The sequence below is a fragment of the Pieris rapae genome, chromosome 23, assembly GCF_905147795.1.
Source record: "Pieris rapae chromosome 23, ilPieRapa1.1, whole genome shotgun sequence".
Taxonomy (NCBI): domain Eukaryota; kingdom Metazoa; phylum Arthropoda; class Insecta; order Lepidoptera; family Pieridae; genus Pieris; species Pieris rapae.
The window spans coordinates 1781783-1794676 of record NC_059531.1 but is presented as its reverse complement, the minus strand read 5'-3'; the positions used below and the strand labels follow the sequence as shown (position 1 = coordinate 1794676).

Genomic DNA, 12894 nt, shown 5'->3' with positions numbered 1-12894 from the left:
TGGGAATATAATAATCATCGTTCCAACTACATTTTACCTTCATACTAATGTTTATTATATACAATGAAAAATACTGAGTTTGTAAAACATTTTATTCTTATAATAAAAGAGTTACAAAAATAGTTCCTTTGACTTTACTTACAATTGATTAAACTAACTGAACTTTTCCATTTTTCACCAAGTCTGCTATGAACTTGTACTGCAAAATATGTTGTGATCCCTCTGAAATAAATTGTTTGCATTTAATTCATTTCGAGAATTATCTACAGGCTAAAAATTATTTTTAATTAAGTGTAACAGTCATGTTTATGGGGTTAAAGTTTATATTTCCATTAATGCAATAAAACATTTATGATTCACATTTTCAATGATAAACTGGAGCTTTTAGTTATTAAGCTTAGCTATCTATTTGTTACGTAGGTTTAACTAGATTATTAATGTCAAATTTTCTCAATATATCTACACTGATCTGAATATTTTTGTAGATTTCGGGTAAAGTTTTTAAAAATAGTAGTGAATTATTACCTTCTAAATCAATCTCTTCATCTTGATCACCAAAATGATCCTCTAAAACAATACCATTTACTGTTTCATTTGCTTTTAAGAACACGTGAGATTGCAAAGCAGGTGCTATTGCCATTTTATTAATTTCAAAAGCTTGCATATTCCCAGGGACACGATTAAGTATAGTCTCTTTTAAATGATGCTCCATGCTGAGGAGATATTCTTGTGCATACCTGAACTCAGACGGTGTTAAATAATTTGTCCCCGTTTCTGTTCTTTGCTTCTCTTCATTGACTATTGTTATACAGTACTTTTCTATCTTATCAAGTCTAGTTTTGAGGTAGTTGCAAATGATGTATTTAATTCTGTTTAGTTCCATTTTATGTATTGAAGCCCGAAGATCGGTTTTGGGTAGTTTGTTTATATTACGCTCCATGTGTTGAATCTGACCTAACATACATTCTACCATATCATTTCGGTGTGGTAATATTTCAGGAGATAACCGTTCGTTTTGCCATAAATCTTGTATTGTTTTTAGAACAACATCGGCCGTTATTTCTTCCTCTTCGTCGCTTAGTTCCAAATCTTCGGTATCCATTTAACAATTAATAAAGTCGACTTAACTTAATGATATCAAAAATTCAAATATTAGAATTACTTTTAGGAGAACTTAACAAATCTATATTTTTCTTATCACTGCAACAAAACGACAGGTTGTTTACACCCTGTGTTAGAAAATGAAATTATAACTTGAAAATATATGCTACAATTTTACTGAAACTTGAATAAGTAAGTTTACTTTTAATTTTTAGCTTTTGCAAATTCCAGTTTGATCGATTGTTATGAATTACCGTTATCGTATGGCATTGACAAGTAAATAATTTGTATTTTGTGGACCATGTGATAAAAACCGTTTGTCACAAACAGTCACGTTTTGGCAATTGACACACGGAATAAAACGAAGTTTCGAGTCCAACTCCAAACGGCTATAGCTCAAATTGTTTCTCAGGGGGACTCGTAATTGGGAAAAGGCACAGTCCCGTTCAAAACGGGACGTTAGGTATAGTGCACATGACATCTATATCATTAATAATTTTATTTAGGCAGGCATTTTATAAAGCATTCCAATCGTCTAGATAAAATAGTAGTACATTTGAGCGAAGTGAATGATTATCAGCCGCCTGCGTCTGACATGACATAGTTTACTAACGAAGTGTATAAGATCCCATTCTTCAGTGTGAGGATGTACGGTCTGCTTTCAATTTTCTAAAAATTTACTGAGACAAGAATGCATGGTGAGTACCTACCATTAAAATGTATAAAACAAGAGAGTATATTGTTATGTCTGGACCACAGAAAACGTGGAGATCCGTTGTCTAAGCTCTGCCTACCCCTTCAAGAAATCGTGATTATATAAATAATTTAGCAATAGTTATACTACATTATAAACTTAATGTGTTACATAGAAAAACAGCAGTATTCCATTAAAATTTATTGTCACTTTTATCGTCACCTAACAATTCGGATAAATCAATTTCACTATCATCTTTCTTTATTTTATTCGTCATATTTTTATTTGTAATTGATAAATTGTCGCTCTCATCCAATATGGAGCTCCCTAGGCTTGTGTTGCTGCCTCCTAAACTTGTTCTTGCCATTGGAACAGGCGACGGTAAAATGTTAACACTTCCCGCCAAAACAGTACTCGGCGTTTGAACTCTGCGCGCCATTTGGGACTCTATGACCTGTTTTAATTCCGCTATGCGTGGAGTTGTCCGAGTTGTTACTTGGATAGTCGGATTAATTTGATTCTCATTTTCATTGCTGAAAGAAATAATATGGTCTACTTATAATCTTTATCAGAAATACTAATTTTTAATTTATTTTACATGGCGAAAGCATTATTAACAATTTAAAATGAGCACGAAGTCGAGTCTGTTTGGCATCAGCCCATTACTGAATATTGACTTACATCAATTGACTATTATGGCTTTTATTCCCAATATACGTGATGAAGAGATGATGATCTACAATTACCTTGATGGATCCCATTCATCTGCATCTAAATTAATAATTCCCAACGTATAATTTTCATTATCGCTTTTTTCAGCTATACTCAGAGATGGAGACGCGCTTATAGACTTCATTTGAATTGCGTCCATATCAAACAACACTTTCTTCTTGTTCAACGACGAGGTGGACGATGCATTTCTTAAAACACCTTTTGTTTGTTTAATTAAGTTTTCTTCAGAAAACGCCTTTCGTGGCGAGACAATATCCTCTATTGATTCTATATCGTCACTTGTAAGATCATTATTAATATATTTACTTTGATTTGACTCGGGTTTTTTAGCGGAAATAATTTCTGAGTTTCTTTTATCTGCTTTTTTAGGAGTAGATTGTGGTGATTGATGGATTATTGTATCATCTGTTATTTTTTTACAATATTGTCTTGGGCCATTGTCTGTTTCCGAATCGTCACTAGACTCTGATTCACTATCTTCTTCAACATGTTTCATTTTATTTTCCTTCGTTATTTTTTGTGTTCCATAACGAATAGGTGATTTTATCTCTTGAATATTTCTAGGACTCGATTGCATTGAACTGGGAGATGTTTTAAGTAGAGCCATTGCTCTCTCAGTGACTGGATAATTTTTCTTTTTGTTTATAGCATCGTTGGGTTTTACAAGAGATAATGCTTTTGTTTTGACATTCGATATTACAGAGGCCAGACTGAAGGTTTTAGTTTTACTAGGCGATGCTTTTTCTAGATCCTCTTGTTGGTTTAAACCTTCTTGAGACGTGTTAGTGTCTAAATGCGTCAGAATAGAATGGTAAATCTTCTCTCTTGTAGGAAATTTCTGAAAATGGGGAATAAAATTTAAAATTATGTTAAATAATTATAAGTTTATAATAATACATAGCTTAAATCCGGTAAAAAAGTTTTTTTTAATGGGGAATAAATTTAATTAAGGGCCTCAGATTTCTGCAATAAATAAATAATAAGAAAAAATCTATATTTTTTTTAAATAAAATAATAAAGAAAGTATGATCAGCCTTCGGTTTCTGACATAGCCTTAACTTTTTTGGGTCCAAGGCTGTCGGTTTCCTCGCGATGCTTTCCTTCAACCAAAATCGAACGAGACAAAGTTTATTTATACACACGGGTTTTGAACCTACGACCTCAGGCCTGATGGTCGCACTTTGAGGCACACTTGTCTTACAATAAACATGACAAGCAGATAATATATGATACAACAGCAAAACCAGAAAGGTTAAGCAGTTAGTTATATATTTTATAACTCCAAATTCTGAGTTTTAAAAACTAAACGTTGCATCTTCTTCAAAGATCGTGATTATATTTTTATACTAATAACTAAAAACCGACCTTAATTTAATTTTATTGCGTTGCGTTTGTTTGTTTGTATTTGCGTTGATATCGGTATCGGTATCGGAGATATTTCTATAAGAGTATCGGCAAAAAGACGTATAGATGCATTCCTTTTTCATAAACTTAAGTTATAGTTTTGTTTTTGAATATACTTTACTAACATTATTTACTTCGTTAATATAGAAATATAAAGATAATAATGAGCAGTTTAAAGTTAGTGATCTTACAATCTCATTTGCCTCCCGTCCCATAGCCACTTATAAAAATGTTTAACCAACCTTCGTTTTTATTTCCTGTTGCTCTTGCAACATTGTCCTTTGCTTTTGAAATGCGTTTCTCGGAAGTCTATTTTTAAGAGGATCGACTCCAAGTTGTACCAATCGTTGGTTCACTTCTTCTGTTATTTTAGCTCGTACAACTTTTACTGGACTAAAATAAATATAAAATGTAGGTATCTAATCCAAACTGATTTCGTATACGAGACAGAATTAAAGCGATATTAAAAATACCCAATTTAGTTAAATGACCCAAACACACAATCATATTATATTTTTTTAAAGATTTATTATACATAAGTAGCAGAAGTGGCTTTAGCCTGTGACTCTCATCCCAGAGGGTGTAAATTCGAACAGGCGGCAAACAGAGCAGGCTCACCCGATATTAATTGATACCGCCCATGGACACTCACAATGCCAGTGAGATCGAGAGCGTTGCTGGCTTTTATAATTAGTACGCACTTTTCTCGAAGAAAGTGTAATCGGTACGGAAACACTCCAGTCGGCAGCTGATTCCACAATGCGGAAAAAACTGCCTTAAAAAACGCTCAGTTGTGGAACGACGGAGCTCGAGGTAATACGGTAAAATTTCGGATTTTGCCTCAACATCCGATCATATAGACATCTACAATCACTGCGATGATGGTCTTTTAAACACGCTAACAAAATATTTCCCGTTAAAGACAACATCTCCCTTTAGCCTAGTCTGTGCTTAAACTGCTGTTTTTTTTTTTATATAGAACAGGGGGCAAACGGGCAGGAGGCTCACCTGATGTTAAGTGATACCGCCGCCCATGGACACCCTCAATGCCAGAGGGCTCGCGAGTGCGTTGCCGGCCTTTTAAAAATTGGGACGCTCTTTTCTTGAAGGACCCTAAGTCGAATTGGTTCGGAAATACTTCAGTTGGCAGCTGGTTCCACAGAGTGGTGGTGCGCGGCAAAAACTGCCTGGAAAAACGCGCAGTTGTGGAACGGCGGACGTCGAGGTGATACGGGTGGAATTTCGTATTCTGCCTCGACGTCCGATGATGAAACTCAGCTGCAGGTATTAATCCGAACAACTCCTCTGAACACTCTCCATGGTTAATGCGGTAGAAGATGCAGAGAGACCCTACATCTCTACGCAACGCCAAAGGATCAAGCCGCTTGGAGAGATTTTGGTCGTCAACGATTCGAACCGCTCTCCGTTGAATACGGTCAAGTGGAAGAAGCTGGTACTGGGGAGCACCCGCCCAAAGGTGGAAACAGTACTCCATGTGGGGCCGAATTTGCGCTTTATATGCTGTAGTGGGATCCTTGATGTTGGAAGAGACTCAAAACATCCTTCCTCCACAATATTTAGTATTGGCTTAACAACATTTTGTGCCTTAAGTTTACAGTTACCAAGAACTAATAAATGATAAAATAAATACCTAACAGGCAGTGTGACCACTCCATTTTCCTTCCCTATTTTTGTTTTTTTACTTTTCCCATTTAAAATTTTAACACGCATTTTGCTCGCTGCTTTTTTGTCTGCTGATTTCTTTTGGTAATGATTCGTAATAGGACTATCAGTTGGTTTATCTTTCAGATCTTTAACTTTGCTGTTAATTTGTTTGGGTAAACTATCGTTTGCATCACTTGAATCTGTACTGCTTTGTACAATATTGAGTAGATCCTGTGCTTGCTTCTGCAATTTTTCTAGCATGACTCGATCGGGTGTTGGCTTGATTTTCTTTGACTTCACTTTCTCTTTCTCATTGTTAATCTGCTTAACCTAAAAAGTAAGAGTTTATTTTCTTTATTTTTCTAAGAGGTAAAATGAAAAATCCAAACTATATTACTGCTATTATTCAAAAGATGTCTGACTTATGAAAATGAAAATTAACTCGTCAGAATTTTTCATAAATTCTGACGCGTTAAATTGAACATTCCTTTGGATGTCAGAGGAAGAGTAAGACAGATTTACATTTAACCAAAATGCTGCCTGTCCTTGTAGCAATATTCCTAAGAGACGGTATTATATGCCCTAACTGACTGTTCAATGTATGACTATGACAGTTCCACTGAACAAATTATAGGAACAAACATAACAGGGAGATATCTTTCTAAAATTTTCTGTAAAAACTTAAAAAACTAGTATTTTTGCCAGAAAATCGAACAGTATGGTGTAGCATAGCAAAATGTTTCAAATGTTGGTGTTATAGCTGCTGAAGGTAGGCTAGATAGGAAATCATATTTAAGGAAACAAATTAATTAATTTTGTTATATTTGATGTATATATGTTATACTGTTCCAAATTCTAAAGCAATAATTACCGTATATTAAAAAAATAGATGTCTCTATCTATTTTCCCACTTAAACCCAAGATTGATAAAAATCTTTTGTTATGCTATTTTGTTAAACAGGGTACCAAGGAGAGTCAACGAGCTTAACTGATGGACGCCCACCAGAAGGATTGCAACGCAGACCGCTATCTTCGAGTTCGGAAATACTTCAATGTGCAACTGACCCCACATAGTCATAGCGAAAAGTGAAAGAATAAGAAAAAGACGATCAACATTGAGGTGGTACGATATGCAGGAATAAATTTTACTTACTGGGCTGTCCTCCATTAAATTGTTAGTTTTAATAAGTTGCTGTTTATTTAATAGTTCCTCTAGTTGTGAAGCTCTCTCTCTTTCTGCTTTAGCAAGAACTTTGTATTCGTGTACTTCTTTGGCCGTTTCATTTAATTTTTGTACCAACGTTTGGCATTCCCTCGATTGAGCGTCTAGTTTTTTAGCCCAATTGGCCATTTTCAATTCTATATCCTTCTTTCTTTCATTTTCCATGTAATCATTTGTCTGTTTCTGTAATAGGAGTAGGTGTTTTATTGATACACAATGTTAGCTATTTCAAAGTATTTGCATGTTGTTCCTTCATTTTTATTTTTAATTTATTTTATAATTATTAATTACTTCAGATGCCATGTGAATGAACATGGTGTAATGGCTGCAGCTCCTTACAAACGCTGTGTAAAACATAAAACTTGGCGACTAAAAAGAGTGGCGGACAGTTTATTGCCAGTTCTTAGCTTCCGTTCTACGGCCTTGATTTGAGAACTGGCAGTAAGTGGGAAATTGAAAGCGTATTTGAATAAAATATTTTTAATTTTAACTTATCAAAATAACTCGCATTATTTTTATATATAATATAATGGACATCCATTTTCAGTAGGTGCGTTGCCGGCCTTTGAGAGAGGAGTACACTCTAACTTTGAATAGTTGGAGGAGTTGGAGGGAGTCGATTCCACAGTTCGTTAGTTCGCAAAAGAAAATGCCTCGTAAAATGGACTTCCAGCTATCAAAGTGATGGTGATTGAATTTTAAATTGATACGGCTCATACGGCTATATACACATGTAAAATTGTATTAGATATAACGTTTTAATATAAACCTGATGGCAGTAAAGAAATATTGACATTATTTCACTGGAAAAATAACCTCGTGATTAATACAAGATGATCGTTTCTATTACATCGCTCAGATACACATTTCTATATGTTCAGCCATATATAACTCTCGACTCTCGAGTCACACCCTGTTTCTTTAAAACATTAAATGAATATTAAAATAATTACAGAATTTATCAGCTCCTGTCTAAGCGACACCAGCTCTTCGCCTTGCTGTTTGATTGTCAAATGCAGTTTTTCAATAAGCTTATTATCATTATCAACTTTTGTGTTTTCATTTTTCTTCCCTGCGTCCATTAATTGTGATATTTGCGCTCTTAATAAACTTAATTCTTTGTCATATTTATCAAATTCCTGCTTTCTATAATCTTCTATTTTATTCTCAACATCAATATTTGTCAGAACTTCAGCATCTTTCATTTGTTTCTCTTCTTTTTTCGTTTCAATTGGTTTTTGTTCGGGTTCTGTCACTTTCTGTAATAACATAGTTTCCATTTCATGTAATTTACTTTTTAAATTATCTATTTCCGATTGAAGTTTACTTTCGTCTGGTATTTGTGGGTTATCTGTATCTCTCTCTGGTATTTCCGTTGCATTCGGGTGACGTCTTGATACATGGCTTTTCAGGTAAAGTTGATTTAAAAACACTTTATCACAATACACACACTTGTGGTGCGCGTCTGTGTGAGTAGAAAATATATTCGATTGATTCTTTAGACTATTAAGAATCATTGTAGCTATATTCTCGTTATTGACTGGTAAAGGAGTTCGTACAAAATGGCGTTTTCGAAGGCGTCGCATGTCATCTTCTTTGTCTCTTAAATTTCGTTTATAGTTGTCTAATTCCTGCAAAGAAGATACATTTACCACTAATCATATTGAAACAGAAGTTATATTCCAAACGAAAAATTACTATTTTAATAACAATATTGGTAGTGTCATTAGTTCAAGCTTAATAACATGATCATTTCCGTACACATTTTATTGGTGTCACAAAGTAGTCTAAGCTGTATTCGTATAGACTTGTATGCTATGTAAGAAAAGTTGCGTATGTATTATATTGCAATAGACATGTCGCAGCCAACTAGTCAAATCAGCCGTTCAATCAACCGCCTAGCCTTTTAACTGATCAGCGCCGTTTTACCAGTAGCCCAAAAGATATCAGAGAGAGATAACAGCTAATGAAATGACAGCTAAGCAAATGACTTCGATCGATGATATTACTTGGCAACCTATTGGCTGTTATTTAAATAAAGTTCCAGTTTCTGCTTATTTAATTAAACTAATTAGTTTAACAACTAGTTCATTGTAACGTAATTAACGAGTAAGTAAAAAAACTATCTTATATTAAAAAACATTCATCTTTTTAACAATTTTCCGTAATAGGGCTTGACTGAACGTTGTTTATGACTTTTTTTTTGCTGGGGATTATTCAAAAAAATTTTTTGAATAGGAATTAATGTAGTTTTCAAAAACACCTTCGCATGTTTCAGCGTCGTGTTCAGTAGCATCTGGAGCTTTCTGAAAAATGTATGAGCCTACCTTAGCGAGTGCCGTTATTTCTTCTCGCAACACATACACACTTCTATCGAGGTAATGACGGCAGAACTGCTGATACTCCACGGCAAGTTGTGCCAGACGAAATATCTTGACGACCCCGTCATCCAGGATCCTTACATCGAATTCCGATTCCAGAACACAATCTAATATCTGAAAGAAACTTCTTTATATCATGCGCAGTTGAGCACACCAGAATTTGATATCCAAAAACTTTTCAAGAATAACAATACACCGAAAAAAATAAAAATCCGTAGCCCTACAACCTTTTTAGGTCTAGGCCTCAGATTCCTGTATCTGTTTCCTGATCTAAAAGTCAAGAAGGTGATCTTCTTGTGCCTGACACAAGCCGTCGACTTTTTGAGTCTAAGGCAAGCCTGTTCCTTGTTTGATTAGTGATGTGATGATTCTTTCACCGTTCGAGCAAATGTTAAATGCGCACATAGACAGAAAGTTCATTGGTTCACAGTCGAGGATCTGAGATGTGAGTCGCACAAAAGCCTCTAGGTCAACACTGCTCTCAAGCGAGCTAATACAATATATTATAAATAAATAAATAAAAAAACATATGTATAATGCAGTGTATTTCAAAATCGTGGGGACTTTTGGAATTTAAACATACGTAAATCTATAGTCAAACGCGCTATACTTGGAATTTATTTGGAATCTAACCCTGAGAGTTAGATTCCAAATAAAAAGATTCAAGAGTTTACTTACATCATTGATATGTTGCTCAATTAATATAAACTTTTTCTCTCGTATCAGACTATCTACATCAAGTAGACCTGAAAATACACAACGTGGGTCAAGATACTATTTAATTAAACCAAAGCATTCAGTGTCAGTGAGTATGTAAGTTCGTGCTCCTATTTCACCATGCCTTCTGCTGAGGATGATAGAGGACAAATCTTTGTTTTTAATTTATTTTATTATTCTTTATTACTCAAGATGTCATATGGAACATGGTGTAATGGTTGCAGCTTGATTTTACCTTTTTGTAACTACATATAATGACCGGTTTTTGCAAGAGTTTATTATTAATTGGTAATTTAAATTTCAGTAGAAATGATATGCGATATCGATTCTTTTTTTTTAGTTCGTTACACATACAGATCATAATAATTATTAAAAAAGTTGTTTTAAACATGCACCATGAATGAATAATATAATCTAATGGATTAGCGTTATATAATTTTGTCACATACATATTTGTGTCATGAATAACATTTTATTGTTATATTGTATAAAATCTAAAACTTACGTATTTTATTCCATTCTATATGCACTCTTGGACGATGTGTGTTGAATGCAAAACCAGCTTCTTCAGCAAGTTTGGGAAAGTTATGGTACAAAGCGAAAGAGGCTTTGCAGGCCATTATAATTCATAAAACACTATTTACGCTTACAATATATCATTATTACTTAAATATTACATTTTCGCTTTAGTATTCCGTTGATCAGGAATTGTTTATTGGTTTGGTTGCTAGGCAACGCTTATCACATGGCGACACTTGATTTCATTGAAACGGTTGGAATGTTTGGTCCTTATTCCTCTTGTAGTATAAACAAAAGACAAAACATTACTTCAATTTGCGGGCAAAACTACCAATATTTGTATGATATTTTCTTATTTATTTATTTATAAGAGAAACAAGGACGCGAATGTTTGTACAAGAAAAATAAAATACAATTTTTTATGTATTTTAATTTTCATAAGCAATTACAAAAAAGCTAATGGAAAATTAATTTAAAAGTGTGAGGAGAAGATTTATGGATATCCAGACCTGGATTGTTTGTAAAAATGCTTTGCTTTTTCGCTGAGTTGTGGTCCAAATTAGTTTATGTAAAATGAAGGACAAATGATGCGTTTTCTTTAGCATTACCTATTTGTTAAAGCAAAATTACCTTAAACATTTTTCGTCTCTAATACGCCTTTTTAAACGACGTTACTTATTAAATACTTTTAGCTGCTGTTTTGCGAAAACTTTTGTATAAATTACGAAATATTGTTTGCGTAGTTATAATATATCAGTTTTTAAGGAGGAAAAAATGAAAATATATTTAAAAATTCTTGTTAATTTCTTATAAGGCGGAAAAGCAAAAAATCTTTATGGGAAACAAAATGTTCCATATGTTGGTATATAGCTACTAGATTGTTAGGGTTAATAAAAAAACAAAGGACTAATATTTATTTGGATATATTTGGTTTTAAATTATTGGCATGAAATAAAAATTCTTTTAAAGAATGAGAATGTTAGATTGTTAAATTTTTTGACAGCTATAAAAAGACAGAGATATTATAGAGAATGTCAAAAAGTAAACTGGTTTATTTATTAATTTTATACGTTATTAGCCATTTGTTTTGTATAAATATTTGTAGCGTGTCTTAGATACACACGAAAAATGTACATACTATATTGTGTACTATATTCTATAAGATTTTGATGTATGTGGCCACATAAATACGGGACTATAAGAAAAGAAGAAAACAGACGTCACTCAGGACAGACGTTTATGACTATTGAATACTTATATTTATTTTTCCTTGAGCGTTTCTATAAGAATATAAATTAATTACTGTGTAAAATAAAGCCGTTAAAAAATATAAAAATGGGTTGTAATTTATAACAAGATTGAACATCCCATATAATAAATGGCCAAAATGTTTTTTAATTTGTTAACTTTTTACAATTTAATCATTTATATTTTTTATTGTTATTATTAATACTTATTTTTATTATATTATATTATTTTCTTTAGACGTTTAAAAAAATTTTTTTTTAATCTAGTCTATCGAAGTAGCTAGATAGCTTTTGCTGTTCTGTACTTTGTATATATATATTGCTGTGGACAGTGGAAAACAGGTAGACGCTGCTTATTTTGATATCAAAAAAGCGTTCGACCTGGTCGATAATGACGTGCTTTTGCAGAAGTTTGCACATATAGGATTCACTCCACACTTATTAAACTTTATGGCCAGTTCTATGGAAGATCGAACGCAATACGTGGATTACGCGGGGTGTAGGTCAGAGGCCTACTTTACGAGATCAGGCGTGACACAAGGCAGCAATTTGGGACCGTTAGAATTTCTGATAATGCTGAATGACCTACCGAAAGTTGTCAAGAATGCAAAGTGCTTGCTCTTCGCTGATGATCTCAAACTGTACATGCCTATAGAGAGTATAGATGACTGCATTCGGCTGCAGGAAGACATTGATCGAGTGGTTAACTGGAGCAGGAGAAATAGATTGGAGTTTAATTTGGCAAAATGTAAAGTGATATCTTTTTCAAGGGCACGGTTAATCACTCGGTACAATTATACCATTAGTGGGCTAACCTTGGCGCAAGTCTCAGAGGTCAAGGATTTGGGAGTTTATTTTGATACGAATCTTGGTTTCGCGCGACATGTAGAGATGGTATGCAAAAAGGCGTACAGAAATCTGGGGTTCGTATTAAGAACAGCTTGTGGCCTTGAAAACATCGGTGCGATCAAAATCTTATACAACGCGCTAGTGAGAAGTCACTTGGAGTGCAACGCAATGGTGTGGGCCCCATATGAGGCTAAATACAGTCTCATGTTAGAGCGAGTACAAAATAAATTCACTCGCTACCTCTACAAGAGACTGTATGGAGTGTATCCCTTGTATCCGCTTATGTACCCGACCCTGTTTGTTCTGGGTATGGTGGGGTATGACCAGCTACGCCTCAGAAGAGAGGTAGCTGTGACCGTTTAT

At 34.0% G+C, this 12894-nt stretch overlaps 2 protein-coding genes across 2 annotated transcripts; both read right to left on the bottom strand.

The window, feature by feature from the left end:
• Window positions 1–83: 83 nt before the first annotated feature.
• LOC110999429 (DNA replication complex GINS protein SLD5) lies at window positions 84–1400 on the bottom strand. Its single transcript, XM_045633568.1, has 2 exons — window positions 526–1400; window positions 84–222 (listed from the first exon to the last, which is right to left on the bottom strand). The coding sequence occupies exons 1-2, from the start codon at window positions 1100–1102 to the stop codon at window positions 149–151; spliced, it is 651 nt and encodes a 216-aa protein (XP_045489524.1). The 5' UTR covers window positions 1103–1400; the 3' UTR covers window positions 84–148.
• Window positions 1401–1988: 588 nt separating this feature from the next.
• On the bottom strand, window positions 1989–10536 carry LOC110999423 (zinc finger protein Dzip1). The gene is made up of 9 exons (XM_022268461.2): window positions 10422–10536; window positions 9878–9945; window positions 9146–9313; window positions 7772–8449; window positions 6750–7001; window positions 5583–5926; window positions 4174–4324; window positions 2542–3365; window positions 1989–2328 (listed from the first exon to the last, which is right to left on the bottom strand). The coding sequence occupies exons 1-9, from the start codon at window positions 10534–10536 to the stop codon at window positions 1989–1991; spliced, it is 2940 nt and encodes a 979-aa protein (XP_022124153.2).
• Window positions 10537–12894: the final 2358 nt, after the last annotated feature.

What these genes read in the sequence shown, in the direction of transcription:
- LOC110999423 (XM_022268461.2), bottom strand. Translation starts at nt 10,536, where the DNA reads ATGGCCTGCAAAGCCTCTTTCGCTTTGTACCATAACTTTCCCAAACTT. An exon ending in TTGAGCAACATATCAATGAT is followed by an intron (nt 9,314 to 9,877) that starts GTAAGTAAACTC and finishes AGTTTCTTTCAG; the next exon opens with ATATTAGATTGTGTTCTGGA. An exon ending in GATGAATGGGATCCATCAAG is followed by an intron (nt 2,329 to 2,541) that starts GTAATTGTAGAT and finishes TATTTCTTTCAG; the next exon opens with CAATGAAAATGAGAATCAAA.
- LOC110999429 (XM_045633568.1), bottom strand. Translation starts at nt 1,102, where the DNA reads ATGGATACCGAAGATTTGGAACTAAGCGACGAAGAGGAAGAAATAACG. An exon ending in TGAAGAGATTGATTTAGAAG is followed by an intron (nt 223 to 525) that starts GTAATAATTCAC and finishes AATTTATTTCAG; the next exon opens with AGGGATCACAACATATTTTG.